Raw genomic sequence first — 21,000 nt, forward strand, 5'->3', positions numbered from 1 at the left:
TAAAACTAGTTTATTCTTTCTCGATACAACTTTGTAATACACAGAATTTCCACAGTCACTTTAAGTTAAGTACTTTTATAAACACATGCTATAATTCACAGTAATTCACACACTTACGGTGCCTACTGTTCGCTTGACTCAGTTATCTCTCTTCAATCTATCTCCGGCTTATATACTAAAAAAGAGGGTGTCTAGCAAACGCTGGGACATTCGTGAGGTTCCCATCGATAAGTCACGATCCTTCTAGAAACTCCAGCACGCATGCTCCTAGTGTACTCAAACTTTGTATGTTTCTAGCTAGTGGGTTTACAACTCCCTTCTCCATGTTGTGAAAATAAGCATGTTGTATTTCTTTCTCTAAATATCTATCATTGATGTGATTTATTTTTACTAATTAAAGATCAGAATGCTTTGGGCTCAAAAAAACTTTTCTGCAATGATTTATTAGAAGGTTCTGAACTGGAAATTCCATAAAAATCAATTGTTTTGACAAAGACAGTAAACATCAAAGCTGTCTAAATAAGTCATCTCAATCTCAACTTGCAAAGAAATAAAATCTAAAATAGAAGCATAAAATACATAAAGTATGGGGGAATAATTATGGAAATACACAATTAAGATACACGTAGGAGTCGCAAACAATGAGTACTTGCGACTAAATGGTCATTATATCATCATTACAGAAAATGCAAAAGGTAATTATATTGTACAATATACTGGTATTGTTTTTATGTTACCATAAATTTATAATATATGGTTTTGAAATATTCTTCCAAATGTTTTGTATCATTCCAACAATTCAGCCAAGCTGTGTGGTTGCTGTTTGACCTTCCAATTTCCTTATCAGCCTATAAAGCCTTAATAACATTCATATTAGGTCTTTATGCAGGCGAAGACATGACTGCAAGAGTTTCATTGGCCTGTTTCTGTTTACCTCCAGGTATCGTTTAATGACATTTTCTCTATATTTGGAAAAATTATCTTACTGGAACATGAATCCCTGTCTAACAGGTCTTATTCCTGAGTGCATGGCATGATGCATAAGAATCTAATTGCATCTATCAACAGTTAAGGTGCTATAAATTTGTTGTGAATTTATGACACCACTGGCTGAGATACACCAAATTTGTATGCCCCCACTCTATTTTACTGTTGATATTGTATGATGACTCTTCTTACTGTCGAACACACCACATTTCATTGTTTCTAAACAATTTCAATTTATCTATAAAGAATGCTCTCCTTCAGCTTTGATTATCTCATTGTTTTTCTATTTCATCTTTTTGGTTTGGCTATCTATCTTAAGCAGTATTTTTAAGAAACTACACGTCGTGTTAATATGTATATTGCTATTCTACATGTTATATTCATAGCTGTATTTACAGCTAAATCACAGGCAATATATTTGCTAGACTTCATGTATTACATAAAGAGCATGGCCGTAGTTATATTATTACTTTCTACCTTGACTGCTTCTATTATAAGTAATATTAATTGCATTGATCTTCTTCAGAGATATCATACATCTCCTACAGAAATCTGAAATTTTGCCTCAATCTATTACATGGAAGAGCCTCCACCAGCCAAAACTTTGATTTCTACCCGTTTTTCACGTAAATATATTCCTGGAAGTCGCGAGTACAATACCATCCTACTGCTGGGAGTAATATAACTGTCAGTATTCCCAATTAAAAGGAATACAACATTAAAATCATTACAAATTAATATTTATTAAAACAGGGACTTGCCCTGAAAAAGAAAAAAAGACTACATATGTTTCTGTGTTCGATAACACCATCGTAGGAGTAACGGTAAAGGCATTGTTGGTACTTATATACGCACATAATCATTTACATACTAATAACCCCATCTAGGCTTAAACTATCCAGAGGTACAACACATCTGTCCAGTAATTTATTATTTCTAGCCCTGGACCAGCTTCCTTGATTAATACAATATCTTTGTTTTTTTAATTTCAGTAGTTTCTCCAATATTTAATTCAATTTTAAATTCTAGCTGATTTATTAACTTGGTGCTATTCCAGTCTACAACATGAGATATTTCTGTCAAATATTCTGGTAATACTGATTCATTTATTTTGTATTCTATACCGCTTTTTTATGTTCCTTATTCCTGAATTTTAAATTTCTACACGTAGAATCACAAGTGCAAGGAATTTTGTAAATCCCACATTTATCAATTTCTTCTGTTCATCTTTTGTACTCGTGAGACTATTTAATTTACAATGTTTTAATTATATTGCCTGTTCCTGTAGATAACTCTTGAACATATGACAAACAAGCACTCATGTTATCCACTTTACATTTTCCCTCAAATTTTGTACATGCTAACATTCTTGATTTATTTTGATGTTTATGATATAATCTGTGTATAATTTCGGGTTTATATCCCCTATCTCTGGATACAAGTTTAAGATATTTAATTCTGCTTTCATGTTACAGTAATAAGTGCATATTTTTAAGGCTGTACACACAAATGTGGAAAAGGAGGATAGTTTTTGTGTCCATGGGTGACACAACTTGTTTTGTCTTTGTATATACAGAATATATATGAAAATATATGGCTTTCTATATATAGAAGTTGAGAGTCTTGTATTGTCCCGTTTGACAGTCATATCTAAGAAATTTAGCTGACCCTTCTTTTCAATCTCTAATGTAAATCTGATGGCAGGACAAATCGAATTAAGATGTTTTTCAACTTCCAATAAAGTCTCAACGTCATTCCGCCACACCAAAAACGTGTCATCTACATATCTTAATCACACTAAAAGTTTCACTTCAGATGTGTTGAACATTTTCATATCGAAATTGAAGATAAATAACTCGCATAAAAAAGGGGACAGTGGAGGCCCATCACTAAATCTTAAATGTATTGCCCACCTTAAACTACAAGCCCGGCATGGCCACTCTACTCGTAATCTGAGGATTACGGGTTCGAATTCCCGTCCCACTAAACATGCTCGCTCTTTCAGCCGTAGAGGCATTATAAAGTGACTGTCAATCCCACTATTTGTTGGTAAAAGAGTAGCCCAAGAGTTGGCAGTGGGTGGTGTTGACTAGCTGCCTTCTGTCTGTCACTGTTATTAGGGACAGCTTACGCAGATAGCCTTCGTGTAGCTTTGTGTGAAACTCAAAACAGACCAAACCCTTAAAATTTAATTAAATTTAATTTTCATTATTTCAAACTCAAAATTTCTATTGAAGTATATCAGTTTAACAGGCAAAAGTCTTTACTCATTGTCACCAAAGTTGCATATAAAGTAACTGTAATCAGAGCCGATTAGTTATTTTTAAGTTGGTGTTTAGAATATCTTTTCTCGCGCTCTAACGTTATCCAGTCAATCTCAAATAACTTTTATTAGTTGACATAGTGGCTCTGCAGGATGGCTATGTTCAGGTTTGCGCAGAATGTACATAATGTAGAAGTTTAGGCCGAATGATGGGCTCAACCCGGTTGGATCAGCAAACGCCAGGCTCTGTAAATTTAGCGTTGATGTATGTGGATTGATCTGAAAAAGATGGATACTAAGTGGTGTTCATTAAGACATTTACTTAAAAGTGCAGAAAGAAGTAAATGTATGGATGGATAACATACGCTATCATGTAGAAATAAGCTAAATATTTTATTTGTTTATATTAATAGAACACTAGTGAGATGAGTTATTTTTGTGATAGGTCAGTCTATTCATAATATACTAACTGGCCACATTAGGACCCGCTTTAATATTGAATTGAACCATCTTTCGGGGTGGACTTGAGGTGGCACAAATGTTATAATGGTCTTGTTCTATTATAGCCCTTTTGTCAAAGAGTGTCATCTATACTTGATTTACAGATATCGCCAGAAGGCTACTAAAGTATACGAGTATGTTCCCCGCATTCCTCTATTTCCAGCAGTTTACACAATAGAAACGGTACTTGTTTCATGTGATTTTCTCAATATTTTTACTCTACCATCAGAATAGAAATGAGTAAAGCCATGCGTTAACACTCATTCATTGACCACAATTTGTACTCTAAGCACCACTGAAATTTTGTTTCCTTTTCCAACTAAAAATAACCAATTTTTTTAACTCGTTTTGGCTGCCATGTGACCACATTGTAATGCCTTTTGCATGGTACAGTTGGAAATAGTTGATTCCTGACTAATGTTGAAAGAATTGGTCAAATTGTACTTCAGTTGCACTTTATAAATCTGTTCAGTTGTCTTTTCCTTTGGTATGTCACCCGCGGTTGATGACCATATTTTTACCTTTTGGGCAGTGTCAGATGTATTTCCTTTTGAGAAACTGTCTTAATAAAGATGTTCCTGCCAGCCAAGCACCTATTATCATGTCCCTTTGAAAGCCAAAGAGGATTCTGCCATTTGTATTTTGTTGTTGTTTTTTATGTAGTTAAGCACAGAGCTACAGTGGGCTATCTGTGCTGTGCTCAACACGGGTATCAAATAGCGGTTTATAGCATTACAAACATTCAGATCTACTATTCACCCAGTGGGGAGCATGTATATTGTAATTTATATATATATTAGCGATATTGTTGTTTTGTATACTCCAAGTTTGTAAGCGCTTTTCACAAATCTTTGATATATTAGGATGAATGAATTAACAGTATTGGCGTGGCCTTTTTTATACCTAGTATTATAAGTCTGATCTTTATGTGTAGAATGTGTGTGTGTGTTGTTAATATGTGTAGTAGTAGTATTTATTAGGGTTGGACTTTATGTTGAAATTAAAAAATTTCGAGAAATATATGAATTTTGTGATCCTGAAATGAATAAGACACAATTCTGTAGTCACAATAGGAATTTTTTAATGTGGTTTAAATAATGTTTTGATGTTCACAATCATAACTGATTGGAAAAAGTGGTATGTGTTCACTGGCAAAGTTTAATATAATTGTTGAGCAAATAAAGTGATGACTGGTGACATAGAACCTAGAGTATTACAACTGTACAAAAGTGTAGAAAAGCATAAGTAATGGAATGGGGCAGCCAAATAAAAATTAGTCCAATTTACTCTTTTTCACATTCATTTCAAGTTCTTTGTTTGTGAATTTTTCTATAAGGTTGTTCTTTGTGGAACCTTTTGTAAACCTTTGAAATGTTCGTATGCTACACTTGGTTTGGTGATCCATCCATATGTAAACTTGTATTCCACCAAAGAAGCAACCTCTCTTAAATACTTAACTATAACATTAATTCTGATTCACATTCATTCATACAATACATGGATATTAAGATAATCATTTCTTTCTTTTTTCAAGATGTTTTTTACCAAAACGTTTTGTAGCATCACAGGTTATACTCTTCACTATAAAACTCTATAGTAAAAAAACTACTCCTAAAGGTTATTTAGGTGTAGTTTACTATAGAGTAGCGTATGATGCTACAAAACCGGTATGATAAAGAACTTTTTGGGAAAAGAGAAAGGATTCAAGTTTTGTTATGTATATCTAACCTCTAAACTCACTATCATGCTATTTATCAAATTTTGGACGAAAAGATGCAGAGGGTTGTTGATAGTCGGTAACAATGCTTGAGGACATTTAGGATATTACTTGCCCCTCCAAAGAAATCAAATCAAAATACCAACACTATTACTGTATTAGACACAGGTATCACAAAACACATACAACTACTGCTTCGTTCAATATTACTGTATTAGACACGAGTATCACAAAACACATACAACTACTGCTTCATTCAATCAAAATTTGTAGTGCATACTGGAGAGATTTACACATTTTGATAAAAAGTTTAGAAAAAACGACCTTTACACTCCAGATATATATAATTTTTATTATTATTATTATTTTAACCAACGTTTCACCTTTGCGGCTTCTTCAGGGTTAATTTACACAATTGTTTGATATTAGAATATTCTAATATCAAACAGTTTGGAAGGTAAGGTGCTGCTGGATGGTTACATTCACTTTGTTTATGAGACGAGTGCAGCTCAGTGCATTTTGAGGCTGTAAATGCGATATAAATGTGATGGTCAAATTCCAATATTCGATTAGAGTAGCCCAAGAGTTTGCAGTAGGTGATGTTGACCAGCTGCCTTTCCTAACTTTAAAATTAGAAACGATTAGTGCAGATAGCTTTCTCCAGTAGCTTTGCACGAAATTATTCAAACAAACTCTGGTCAGTCGCTCAAAATTAGAAACGATGACGGATAGCTTTAGTAGCTTGCCCGTAAATATAAAATACAAAGGTTTGTTTTGGTAGAAATGAGAGTACCAAGAATGATTAGCTATATAACAATATTGAATTCAACTTAAAAATCAAGAAACATTTACTCTTGATAATGTGCTGAAGAAATAAATTCAATACCATAAATACCTATTTTTAGCATGGATGGATAAATATAGATAAATAGATATTATTTTTGAAAATCGTGGCTCGTGGTTAGGCTCTCTCTAAACCTGTATTATAGATAACTGTAATATCTTTTACTTATTCTAGTTTAGTCCTTCAAAAAATATATCAAATTATGAAACCCAGTGTGTATGCGCCCTGCAATAAATAAAACATTCCATTATAATAACTTGCAGCCAACAGCATTGTATAATTTTTGTTTGTAATTCATATATATACTTTAAAAAATCTTTCAAAATCCATACTTATGTAAATTTTGTTGCTACAGGATTGTCCTGTAGCACAGAAATGACTGAGAATCCTTCCCTCATGCATTGTTTAAATGAAAACATAAAAATTTTATGTATAAAAGTAATTTATTGTAGAGGGTGAATTTTCTCCTTGAACATCTGAATGGTGTAGTCTCATAAAAAGAAACTATTCATGATGATACGTAATATAAAGTTGACATTAATCGCATCGTAGCTTAGAAATTGTGACACAAATAAAACTCAATTACTCTGGTGTCTAGTATAATAATAATAATCAAAAAGAAAAAATTGGATGCAGTTATATATAACATCTGTGCATTTAGATAGAAATAATTATTCACAGCTACGATTCATTATGTGCGAAAGTTTTGTTTCGTTGAATCACACACAAGGGATTTGTAACAGTTAAAAAATTTTCAAGCACCTTTGTTACGGGAAGTGAAAATAATAACTCGTGAGTAATTCTTCCCTGAAAATTTCCTAATAGTCTCGTGAACTTGCCTCCATAATCGTTGTAAAAAAATTTTTTTTTCTTTAACTATTCTAATCGACCCAGTGCAGATAGCCTAGTTACTTTTAGCCAATGAACAACCAATAGGCATGGCCACGTTGTTAGGGCCCTCGGCTCGCAATCTGAGGGTCGAGGGTTCGAATCCTCATCACACCAAACATGCTTGCCCTTTCAGCTGTGGTGGTGTTATGTGATGGTCAGTCCCACTATTCATTGGTAAAAGGGTAGCCCAAGAGTTGGCGGTGGGTAGTGATGACTAGCTGATTTCCTCAAGTCTTACACTGCTAAATTAGGGACGGCTAGCGCAGATAGCCCTCGTGCAGCTTTGCGCAAAATTCAAAACAAACAAACAATCAATAAACATAAAACAAACAACCATTCTAGTCGGCTCACTTGTATACGTGTTTATTTTTTGATGAGTTAGTGGTTTTGATGGGGGGGGGGGATCGATCCGAGCATAGGCCATGCTGAGCATGCTCACACTGTAAATTTGAGGGTTCTTGGTTAATGTTTCGTTGTCGTGAAAAACACTCTTCATATTTTAGGTCCATGGGTGCGTTATAAGAGTCAAGTCCCATTATTCTATTACACAGGGGTATTCCAAACATTGCCATTGGGTGGTACTGACTAGTTGCTTTCCCTCTAGGCTATAAGTTCTGAATTAGGGATGGATATGAGTAAATATCTCTTATGTAGCTTTTGTTGTTGTTTGTTTGTTTTTTTGCATTTCCAAAAGTTGATTAATGACAGACTTCTGAAACTCCTTTTCAGTTCATAATCATAGGAGATCTCAATCATTTTCTCTTATTCCTCCATGCTCAATATATGTAATGAGAAAGTGGTATCATCAAAGGGGTTCTAAAACCAGTCATCATCATCTGAAATAACTGGAAAGTATTCCCTGAATGTTATGCAAAGTTATTATAAGTGTGCAGTTATGTTGGATTTAACTGAAGTTTGTTTTGTGCTAGGAAGTCATGAAGAGTACTGAAACACTCAGGTTGGTTGGTTTTCCAAACACCTTTCCCAGAACTGCAACTTCTTTATGACAGATTTCAACTCCATCTTGCATATTGAAAACTGTTACATTGAGGCCTTGAAGAGATAAATTTAGGTCATTGATCCTCAAGAAAATGTCTGCTAAATAAGCTAGCCTCTGGAGCCAGACATTATTTTCCATACAGCTGATGAAATGGATAGGGTGGCTGTTGAAAAAAAAAAACTAAGCTCTAAGCTCCAACAAGCATACAAGGAGTGTGACCTGTGAAAACCATCTAACTTCAGTATGGACTAAAAGAGAATTGTGTACACCACCCATTTCTTCACAAAGTGCCTGAAATATTCTGGAATTTGTTGGCCATGATTTTATGAAATTCACTATTTTCACTGCATTGTCCAGCACTTCCTTCAATCCTCAGGCATGTGTTTTGGTGCAAGATCTTGTTTAGGGATACTGCAATGAGACATTTGATGTAACATTTTTTGTTCAAGCTACAAATCTGATATACTTCCCTGTCATTGATATGGTTTCATCAGCGCAGATGCCTAGGCAACGAGACCAATATATTTCAGTTTCTTGAAAATATGCATTAGTTAGATTGAAGACATCTCTCCAGTTGTACGTTGTTTCAATGGAGGGCAAAACAAGTCTTATTCAACTTTACTTTCATTCACATAATGTACAAACACTAGCAAAATAGATAGATTAGCAACATCAGTTGATTCTTCCAACTGTATAGCATAATGTGGACTATTTTTCACTTTGTACAGTTGTGGTCTCTAAGTTACTTGACATGTCATTAATTCTCCACGATAATGTATTATTTGACAAAGGTACCATGTCAATCTTTTTTACAGCCTTTTCTCTGAACTTGGACTGAACTACGTCTTTTATGTATGGGCCAATCAAGCTCTTTGCTATGGTATGGGTTTCTAAAGCTTTTGCTACTTGGTAGCTCACTCAATACAACTCATCAAGTTCATTTTCATTCACAGTATTTACTTTGAGTACAAAGCTGATAATGTCACTTTTCCACTCGACTAATTTTCAACAGTTGTGTGGGGAGTCTAGTTTCTAAGTAACGCTGAAGTAAAGAAGGTTTGAGACAAGGCTGCTGTTTGCTAGAACATCACAAATTACACACCATGGTTTTGGACACTCTTGATCACCAATGCATGTAAAGCCATATTTTATATTATGGTCATTACATTTTCTTTTCTTAATAAGCAACTTTCCTTGACCGTCTTGATAATTTGACGTAGATTTTTCACACTTTGGACCTGATGAAATACTAGCTGATGTTGACTGTTAATTTTCTTGTGTTTTTATACTTCTGATTTTCAGCCACTTGTCCATTATTGGATGTAAAACTGTTAAAATAAAAATATCACACTGAGAATATTAACAAGTGAACAAACTTGTAAATGAAAACATTCACTTGCATCTCACCGGAGTGAAACAGCACACCACTGAGAGGGACTGAGTACTGACTAACTGAATGATTGCACTTCTGCTCAAGTTGCTACAATGACATTGGCTTTGGTCCTCATCAAAATAGTTGTCTGATGTGTCAGTGTTACTTTTATTAGGCTTGCATTTCTCTAATTATGTTTATTTAATTATTTATTTATGTATATGTCAAATTACACAGATCGCAATAACATGTACCACAGGATATAATTCAGTACTCCTTCATCAGAAGATGTTTCTACTGTAAAGATATCAATATTTAATTTGAGCATAAAAGGGGGATAATCCCAGTGACAAAATACTACATTAAATTGTAATATCAAAAACTACCGATCTTATTCAAAGCCACCTACAGTTATCACTTGAACTGTGTAATCTTGTCAGATTTTTAGTCTGTGTGTGTGTGTGGATAAAGAAAGAGAAGCATGCACTATTTTTTTTTTTTCTCAGAGAATGGTTTGATAAATAAATTTTTATATTTTCTAAATGATTTTTTATGGTTCTGTAGAGTCATTGAATTTTTGAGCACGTCTTTCAAAATTCAAAACCTCCATTGTGATTATATACTTTACTTCACCTCATTCAACATTCTCACAATAGTCTTGACATCAGAACATGATTTTCTTCTGTCTTTAGTGTGCCAATACAATTTATTTCTCACACAACAGTTTTTGGCATCAGAATTGTGTCGGCATGTTTATAGTCTGTAAAGATGTGTGGAGATTCTTCATGGAATGATGCTTACGTCATAAGCCATGACCATCAACATCTTAGTCTGTAGACAAAAGGAGATTTTTTTTCATAGAACAGTCTTGTAATTGGAACCAGGATCATCAGCATTTTTAGTTGTTAAAGATGGGAGGAAATTTTGCACAGGCTTTTTATTTGTTTCCTTTTTTATGGTTGTAAAAGTTCTTTTGTTTTCAACAAGACTGTTCAGGAATATCTTTCATTGTTTATTATCCATAGCTCACTTCTACATTTTCATTCTTAATTTTCCTACTGTTTACATTTACCAATCTGGAACTAAAGCTTCCGAGACCTTTTGCAATATGCACCTCTCTTCTCATAATTAGGCTTATTTTCATATGCTTGGTATCCTAAAATATAATATTTTTTTATCATTTCTTGTGTCATAGAAACAACTATAGACTATTTCTTCCTCATTGTATTTAGATTTATATGTTTGTGGACCAAAAGAAATAATGACACATAGGTGAGATGCTTAGAGCAATTATCATCTGATTTGACAACAGTTTTAGTTACTTTTCATTTTCAAAAAATGCATTATGAACAGGAAGAAATTAGTCAAATAAATTTTTGTGATAGTGAAAGAGTTAATGCTACATAAGTTTTCATTTTCTCAATTCCTACTTTGTTGTTTAACCAATATGTTATATTTTATAACTTTTCTAAACTATGTAACAAAACTCAATGTAACTGCCCAGTATACAGAATAATAATTTGCACATTATTCCTTCTTTGCAAAATTACCATTTTCCTTGTACTTCCATGTTTGAAACTATAAAACAGAATTTGATCAGAAGTGAACAGACTTTGCCTGTTTTATATGAAAAGGTGCTTTGAAATAGAAAGTGTTACAATGTCTTATTTGGATCCAACTCAACACAACCACTTTCATCAAAGTGAAATATTCTGTCTCTCATTTGCAGAAATCATCTAATACCTCAGTGCAGCAAACAACCTTGAATCAAATGGTTTCTTAACAGAAGACTGTATTTTTCAGTTGCAGTGATATATTAGCTACATAAATGGCCTTTCATGGAAGTGTCAACCTGTCATTTATTTGGTCTTAGTTCTTAAGTACAACACATGTTCAAGGATGTTTGACTGACAGGAGATCATCTAATTCGTGTTTCTCCCATCCCTACTTGAATATAAATCTTATGGAACTAATGTCAGTTTTTAGATCATTCTGACCATTTATTTAATTGCAACATATCCACCAAAAGAGTTTCAGTATAATTGTGTATATCTAATCATATTATCTCCTGTGCATGACTTTGATAGCAATATGTATAACTACTATTTCATGTAATTCATTTAGTATTTAAATTACTTCTTACAACTGAATATACTGAATATTTTAAAAACACGTGATATGAAGCAGTCTGTTATATCATTCTCTGTACCAGTGTTTTCAGCTTCAGTTATTGTTAGTACTTTTGCATTTTCATATGATATTTAAGTGGTTCACCCCTTCCATTCCAATTTGGTTTTATATTATGACATACTATTTGTTCTTTTTGTCATCTGGATATGTTCCCAAAGATAAGTTCCTCATCTGTCGTAATATAGTATGACTTTCATCTACATGTATTTCCTGCTGTTTTACTAATAAAAGAGTAAAGTGAGATTCACTGTCATTGATGTAAATCTCTCCTTTCCTTTAGCCACTGTTCCAGCTCTTCATAGTTTGTGATGTTATGAAGTTGAACATAATTATTATGGGGCTATGACATTAACTTTTGGTCATTTGTTTGCAGTAACTTAAGACTAATTCATTCTGTGTGTTTATTTTGTATAATTGGTTTACTACCCTGTTAATTTTCCCAGTTGTATTCTTTTGATGTGAATTTTAATTAAAATATTTTGCATATCTGGTCTTTCACTGCAACTTCATCAAGGCTAGTACAATAGTGAAACATTGGTTGAAAAAAAGTTTTTTTATTATTATCTTGAGAATAACTTTTTTCTTCTTTATCGTCAAAATGTCTAAACCCCTAGAGTATGCAATACAGATTCTGAAAACATACATAATACAAGCACAGACAAAGCCCTTGTGCTGGCTGGCTGTTCTGCCTCTGGACAGTAATTCAAAATTAGGGATCTCTGAACTGACTGTTCTCTGAAGTGCCATAATATATCATTACCTCATCAAAACAACATAGCATAAACCATTGTTATGTATAAAGTCACCTTAATTTTAATGTGAAATTTCTAATTAACTGTTAATTCAAAAATAATATGGAATAAATTATAATTTGTTTTATTTTACTAGATCTGTATGCTAAACAATTTGAAACCATTTAGCCTACGTGCTGTTAAAGTTAAGAATACCAAAACTAAATATTCAGGCTAAACACTTTACACGTGGTACTATGGTGTGCATAAGTGATGACTGGTGACACATCTTTGCATTAGCAGATGCAGGTCTTTCTTTTAAGGTGTGATTAACACTTTGTATGTTGAAATAAGAATCATGTTTGTCATCATTTGAATTGAACAATATTTATTGTATATAAAATAAGTGACTGTTATTGACAAGAAAATGATTGATGAAATGACAATTCCTACAATCACAAAAGTAAAATACTGGTAGATCATTTGAAATGTGTATACCTAAATTAATAAACTAGCCTACTATGTTTCATGTATTATTCCAATAATAGCTGTTAAGAATTTAGCAAAGGTTTAATTCATATCATTTTGAATGAAGCTAGTGATAGCTGATCTTTACATCTGAAACAGTTGAAAAATGACAATATTGTTTTCATTGGGTGGTGATGGCAGTTCATTATTATTATTATTATAAGAAGCATGTCTTTTGTCTTCTCTTCCAATTAAAAAGTGAATATAATGTTTTGAAATTTTGATATTTTCTTCACAGTCATGAAACAAAGACCTCATCATTATTGCCTCCAGTGGAGTCCTGGGATTCAGGAAAATTTTTCCTGCCATATGGATGGGAAACAGCTGTTGATGAGGGTGGAAAGACCTACTTCATCAAGTATGTTTTGGTTACTCTTTTATCTTTGTTTTTATTTCAAGTAACAAGAGAAGTTTAACTATCTGAAAATAAAATAAAATTACATGTATGTATTTAACGATTTATGTTAAAAGTTACATGCAAAAATGCAAGTACATTGTATTCATTTAAATATTTGAGGTTGCATACAAGAATGAAAAACAGTGTATTACTTTTACAATTCATTTACAATGTTTCATGCAAGAGTAAATATACAATGTGTTAACTTAATCTGTTTAGAATATTTCATACATATTTAATGGTTAGATTAAGAATGTTGCATGCAAGACTGAAAATATATGTTGTAATTTGACAATTGTAGGATTGAAGATATAACATGTATTGTCCTATAAATTGATAGTTGATTTTGAAAGTTGTATCCAAAAGTGAATTATTATACTTGTAAGAGATTTTTTATAGAAAGAGTAACTCATTTTTACATTTTTAATCCTCAATTACAATAGTACATTTGTTTTTCTAAACAGCCATGTTAACAAGACCACAACATATGTAGACCCCCGCAAAAGAGTAGGTGAGGATCCCCCTCCTGAACCTCGTGATTTGGAACTCTTTCGGGATGCTCATTTAGGGTTTGGCTTTGTAGCAGGAAGCGAAAAGCCTGTAATTGTCCGGTTTGTTTCAGAAGGTAGGATGAAGTGATTAAATAGTGCAAGAAGAATGTTACATTGTTGAACTGTTATATAGTAACATTATGTGAATGAAATACTTGTATCACCAATGTTTGTAACAATAAACTAGCTTAACTCACATTGGATAACAAATCTTGAATCATAACCAGTTTAGAGTTACAATTTGGAGTTACAAGCACCAGAAAGTACTTGCATTAGTTGTGACCTGCTGCTCAAATGATGTTTTTGTAATAAAATGAGGCTTTGGATAGATGTTTGTAAGAATAAAACAAGTTGTTACTATAGTCTGCATACTTTATGAATAAAAAGGCAAATCTTACACATCAAGGAACATGTTTCTACACTGTTAAATTATGACAGGTTAAGTTAACTTATGTAGTAAACAAATTCCATTTAATTGTATATGCAGTTGTAATATAAATTGTAGGTCTAAGACACAACTATTGTACTTTTTGTGTGATACATATTCATATTAAAGCTGGTAAAGCAGTTTCTACATTTTTTTGGCAGGTGGTCCAAGTGAGCATCTGCTTTTACCAGGTGACCAGATAATAAAAATTAATGGTGAAGATGTACTTAAAGCTCCCAGGGAACATGTAATTGAATTAGTCAGGTAAAAAAAAGTATATTTCCTGTTTTTAATTTGAAAGTAGTAGTCTATGCAATATTTTAATGGGACAGCATGTTAGTGCCAACTAATTTAATAATCTTATTAAACTTCCAGATCCTGTAAACAATCAGTTCACCTGACAGTCTGCCAACCTCAGAGCAACAATGTAAGTTGAGAAATGTAAAATAAACTTTTGTAGTTTTATTGGATAATTTTTGTTGATGTAAATAGTATGATTATGTTTGCTGTAAGTAATTAAAATGAACAAAGTTCTAATGTTTTTGACATACATTTATAGAGTTAAAAGTAATTACCTTTTACTGGGAAAAAAAGTTGAATACCCTCACTTAGTACATTATTTTAAAATTACAACACAATATTCATACTTGCATCTTAAAAATGTAATGTTAAATTTTTTATTCTGAAATCTTTCACTAAGACCAGATAACTTGGAATGATTAATGTTTGAAATTGATCACTCAATCATTTACATATTTTAATAGCTAATTAGGTAAAGAATTTATATTTCTACCTAATGCTACACATGAAAGCAGTTGAGTTTGTCACATTTTTGTAAGTTACATTTGTATGCTGCCTTCTTTCAAATGGATTCTAGATCTCAAATTACATCAGATATACCAGATTTTCTCTTTCTCTCTCTCTTTTTAAGTAGCAAGTTACAGTTAACTATTTCTTATCTAAATTGAACTTATGAGATTTTGAAGTAGATGAGATGGCAATATTAAATCATTAACTGATGAAACAATGCATTCTAAGCTTTATAAATATGAATGAGATGGCAATATTAAATCATTAACTGATGAAACAATGCATTCTAAGCTTTATAAATATGAATGTAAGAAAAGTGTTTAATTAGCCATGCTCATTACCAATATCAGGATGAATTTTTGTTCCACTTTAAGACAGGACTTGCTCTGATCGGAAAACAATATTAATTGCACAGTGGTTAAGTAGAAAAACTTGAAACTCTTTTAAAATCACATTTAGAGAAGAAACAAATGAATTGAAGGTTGTTTATGGCAGATGCAAAATTATTTCTGGTAAATATTTCGTTTTTAATACTGTGTATGAGAATCATGCAATTCCAAGTAATGAGAACTGTTGGGTTGAGAAAAATGTTGATTGTGGTATCAGTTGTACAAAATGTTATTTATATCATTGATTTTGTTTCAGACAACTAGGAAGTCAGCACTACTCACTGCTGCTAAAAAAGCCAAGTTAAAATCCAAACACCCAAGAGTTCACTTTGCTGAAGGAGTGGTTATTAACGAGTCACCTTTGTTTAGTGTAAGGAGATAATTTTTTCTATGTAAAATAATAACAACAGGGTTACAAGTGTTAAGTGAGTAATTATTACAGCTCTTCTAGTACACAAGTACAAAGAATTACTATAAAGGGTTGTAAGTGTTTAGTGCAAGGCTATTTATATAAATGCAGTCACCATAAAGGGTTTCAAGTGTTATTCATCAAGCAGTTATGTTAGTACAGCTGTTTACTCAAGTATAAAGTAGTTGCCATATAGTGTTCACCAAACCAGTTGTACCAGCACAGCTATTTACACTCTTGTAAAATAGTCCATACAAGGTATAATTGTTCAGTAAGTAGCATACCAATATGACTAGTTACAATCGTGTAAACTATTCACCATACAGGGGTATAAGTGTTCAGCAATCAGTTATACCAATATGGTTAGTTACACAAATGTAAAATATTCATCATAGTGTTACAAGTGCTCAGCAAGCAGTTATACCAACATGGCTAGTCACACAAGTGTAAAATAGTCATCATACAGTTTTACAAGTATAAGTGTAAAATAGTCGTCATGCTCAGCAAGCAGTTATACCAACATGGCTGCTTACATGAGTATTAAATATCCACCGTACAGGCTTGTATGTATTCAGGGAGTCACTTTCGCACCAATATAGTTGATGACATAAGAATTCAAACTTGTAATACCAAGTTACAAGTGTTTATTGTAATAATATAATTTTATTCATGTTGAAAGGTGGTATGTTCAATAGATTCAAATGATGGTTTGTTTATTGCTATTTTAGTATAATATAACAGGTATTTTATAGTTATACAATCAAGATTTCTTGAAAATTTAAATTTTTTAATAAACTGTCTACATTTAATTATTTTATTTATGTTTATGTAAATGGTTATTTTTCGTGATCACAATATTACTGATTTAATCTTGAATAATAGAAAGTTTAGAGTAGAAAATGTTGAGGTTATTTGAAATATTATTTTAAGTAATCTTTTTTTTTTATTCATTTTAAAGCACAACACTGTTCTCTCACTGTTATACTGACAGTTCACCCAAATAAACATTTTGATAGTAAGTGGTTTTTTCAGTGATGGTGCTCCCTGCATGAACTATTTCTGTTGTTTTTTTTTCTTTTAGCCAACTCCATTTGAATCTTGTGTGCCATGCATGCCTAATGTATTGAAAGTTTTCCTTGAAAATTATCAAACAAAGTCTTTCAAGTATGACAGTACAACTACAGTTCAGGTGGGTAGAGCCAATCAGTTGAAATACTGTTGCTTATGCAACAACATTACTGAAAATTGCCTTCTGTTTTTTTCTGATTTTCAAATGTAGATAATTATTGGGTTATAGTAACTCTTAAGTTTTTTCATATTTAAAAGCAATGATTACATTTAAAGCAGTATATATATATATTTTTATATATTTAGGTGGTTATCTTTAGAAATTAATCAAAGGCTGATAAATGAGATCATTTTAGGATTAATAATATAAAAAAATATTTTAGGTTTTAAAAACTGAAAGTATCATATGTTGTGATTCTTTGAGAATTAATTGAAAATTGTGCTGACAAATGTATTTCTGTCTTGTGTTATACAGGTGTACTTTGAACATGTTTTGCAATATGAAAATAATACAATTAAATAAGAAAATTACCATGTTACATATCTGTCATTTAATTGAAAACTAACAAATAAATATTGTATGTCCATCTTTAGGATGTTATAAACTCTCTTCATGAGAAGTTATCTATCCAGTGCCCAGACCACTTTGGATTGGTTGTGGAACATATTAAGTCTTTAAAAAAAAATAGACTGACACTTTTGGACCCTAAAGAAACACTATCCAAGGTTTGTTGTGTGTGTTTAGTATATAGTTATTCTGTGTTTTTCAGGCATAGAGTTCAATGACAATTCTATGATGATTAAAGTAGTTCACATTACTTGATTTCAGTTTATATCATGTGTTAGTGTTTTATGGACATTACTGCATTATGCAGAGTATTCAGCTTAAGTAATTGAGATCCCTACAGCTTCATTCTCAAGAATTTGGTTATCTTAGTTGTTAAAGTAACTATAAGACTTATTGCTGTGTAATGCAGAATATTTAAGTTAAATGATTGTTAGAACTTTGTGTATGATATGAATTGTTCACTGACCCTATTGGTTAGCAGTGAACTACTTAAATAATAAAACATTATTCTAACATGCGAGACTTTTACTGTCACAATTGCCATTCCAGAGGTCAAGTGATATCCACAAATAAAACTAACTAACAGGGACATCACAACACTGCACTTGTACTTTAAGAGGTCTGAAAGGAAATGTATTGCAGGATAATAAATTCAGCTCAGAAAATAACAAAAAAAAAAAATAAATAAATAAATAAAAATAATATATATATATATATATGATGGCTCTGTTAACTATATACATTTATCTGTTTAACTGACTTCTCATGGCTGTTGAACCTAGAGGAGATACCCAACCAGAAGAGAGAGAATAGTGTTGATACTACGCATTTGGTCAGATGAGACTCTTAGCACAGTATCCCACAATCCTAATTTACATACTACATTGGAAGTAATCCTTATTTTTCAATTTTGGGTTGAAAACTTCCTGCCTATATTTGACAACCCAAATTATGCATTGCTCCTCCACTTTGGTATGACTTGCACACCAGGGGAGAGGGGACAAGCATGAGCTGTCTTGAATGACAACTGTGGTATAGAACCTTTGTCCGTAGTGGTTTTTTTGAGCAAGGTAGGGTTTTTATATCAGGTTTACAAGAACATCAGTTAAATGCAGAAAATTTGCAAAACAAATTTAAAATTTTTTTTTGAATAAAGAAGTATTCAAATGGGATAAGGATAAAACTTGGTAATTTTCATCTGTCACAATCATAAATAAATAGTGATCTTGGCAAAAACAATTTAAATTTAGTGTGATTTGATTATGAAAGTTGTTTTGTAAAGCATTTCCAAATCATTTAAAAATTATTAATTTGATATGAATGCAGTATAATTGTTTTTAACGAAGTGAGTAGAAAACTTTTGTCTGTAATTTCTTAACTCTTTTAGCACAGGCTCAGTCCCTGGGACTGACCTCGTAACCATTTTGTGCTTATAATTTTCATGCTATAACTTTTAAATTAGTAAGCGAATGTTAACGACATTTGGCATATTATCAGTAAAGATTACAATGCTTTTATATGCAAAATATCAAATTTTTTTATTAAGCAATGTTTTTCTCATCCCTTTTTTTTCCCTTTCTCATATTGCCAATCCAACATGCAAAGTAATTTTCATTTTAAGATTAAAAATACTTTTATGCATCAGAAAATTCTGGAATTTCACATGCAAAATCTTTATAATGTCCAAATAGTTATCAAATGTTTCTTAAGAAAAAACTTTGTATTTTATCTATTATTTTCAGTAATTAATCTCTGTTCGGGTTTGGTAGATTTGACCGATCTTGCAACCATCATGAAAAATTAGTAAATAAATATAAATTATTCCTCTTTCATTCTAGAATAACACAAATTATAACATGAAAACAAAAATGTTTAGACGAAATAGCTTAAATCTCATAACATTATACATTTATATATATTTATTATTTTTTATTATATTGACCTTTCAGCCATGCTAGGCTAACAATACAGAAGTTACAATGATATGGCACTCGTGTTACTGTATCCAATAATATAAAACTAACCATTAGTCTTTGCAAAGTGACATGTCTTGGCTGTGTTTTAGTAGACTAGTATTTTGTAAAATAATCACATTTTGATTATTATACATTATATATGTATATAGATTATTGCTATTTAGAAATCAGTTCTTAAACTTATTTTTCTTAAAACATAGAACAGTAACTAAAGAAGTAAAGCAAACAATTATCTCTTCTAGTTATGACCTTTGAGCTCAGTTGCTACTTGATGGAGGTTGCTAAGCTTTTTATAATTTTGTACGTAGAGGATACGAAAGAAATATTTTTTTTAGGTTTAATGTATACATTTCAATAACTAAAAAATCATAAATTACTACATTAATACCATAAAATTCCACTATAACTTATTAAGCTTAATAACTAAGATGTATTTTAGTCTAAAAAAATATGAAATTTCGAGCAGACTAAAGACACACCCTACCTCGTTGAAATATTAGCAATATTGGAAAGAAATGGCACCAAGTCCATTAAAATGGCTGAGAAAGCCACAAGGGGGAAATTCTGAGCTTCTGATTGGTTATTTATGTCGTATATATAGAAATAAGTGTATATAAGGGAGCGTTTCCAAAAATGGAAAGAGGTGAGAGGGGTGCCACTGTGTTTGATTTAATACATGAGCAATATCTTGGCAAACTGAAAAGATAAGACGTTCTTATTTTATATTCTAGCTCGTCAATATCGGTAATTTGAGTTTCTAATTCGTTTGAAAGTATAGACTTAGTATTTTGTCTTCAGAAACATCTAATTTGAATCAGTGCTGCATTCAACATACCACGTCACACACAAAAATCGATGTTTATCTGTGTTTTTTAATATTTGCTTTTAAATTAAGAAATTGAGTAATATATAATACTAAAAGTTGAATTATAATATACAGTTTGATACCAAACTTATTGACATAAATTCATGAAATAGTAGTTCAATAACATTTTGAATGCCAGTCAACAAATGAGATTACATGGCTTTTCACCTGTGACTGATCTCAAAATGGTTAATACAGTTTTGTCTGATTCTGAATATGATGTCAATAGAAATGATGATAGGGATTGTTTTCAATCTGAAATGTCTGGTGAACCACAACTTTTCACACAAAGTGACTTAATGACTTGAAAGATTTGGGTCTTCCAAAGGATTCTTCAGAGATTTTGGGGTCCAGACTTGGGCTAAGAACTTACTTTCTCCAGGGACATCAATTCACTGGTTCAGAAATTGTGAGAAACAGTTTATACCATTCTTTTCGCAAGAAGGTCCACTGGTTTATTGCAACAATATTGCTGAATTAATACCAAAGCTTGGAGCTGCAGTCTATGAACCAAGT

General features: G+C 32.0%; 1 protein-coding gene across 1 annotated transcript in view; it reads left to right on the top strand.

Annotated features, from left to right (window-relative positions):
- LOC106464872 overlaps nt 1–21,000 on the top strand; it is a 139,926-nt gene that overhangs the window by 89,608 nt on the left and 29,318 nt on the right. Inside the window, exons 3-9 of the mRNA XM_022392668.1 lie at nt 13,263–13,382; nt 13,886–14,046; nt 14,561–14,663; nt 14,775–14,826; nt 15,855–15,968; nt 17,089–17,196; nt 17,670–17,801. Coding sequence (XP_022248376.1) covers nt 13,263–13,382; nt 13,886–14,046; nt 14,561–14,663; nt 14,775–14,826; nt 15,855–15,968; nt 17,089–17,196; nt 17,670–17,801 — 790 coding nt within the window. The remainder of the gene's footprint in view (nt 1–13,262; nt 13,383–13,885; nt 14,047–14,560; nt 14,664–14,774; nt 14,827–15,854; nt 15,969–17,088; nt 17,197–17,669; nt 17,802–21,000) is intronic.

Source organism: Limulus polyphemus, unplaced genomic scaffold (assembly GCF_000517525.1).
Source record: "Limulus polyphemus unplaced genomic scaffold, Limulus_polyphemus-2.1.2 Scaffold1767, whole genome shotgun sequence".
NCBI lineage: Eukaryota > Metazoa > Arthropoda > Merostomata > Xiphosura > Limulidae > Limulus > Limulus polyphemus.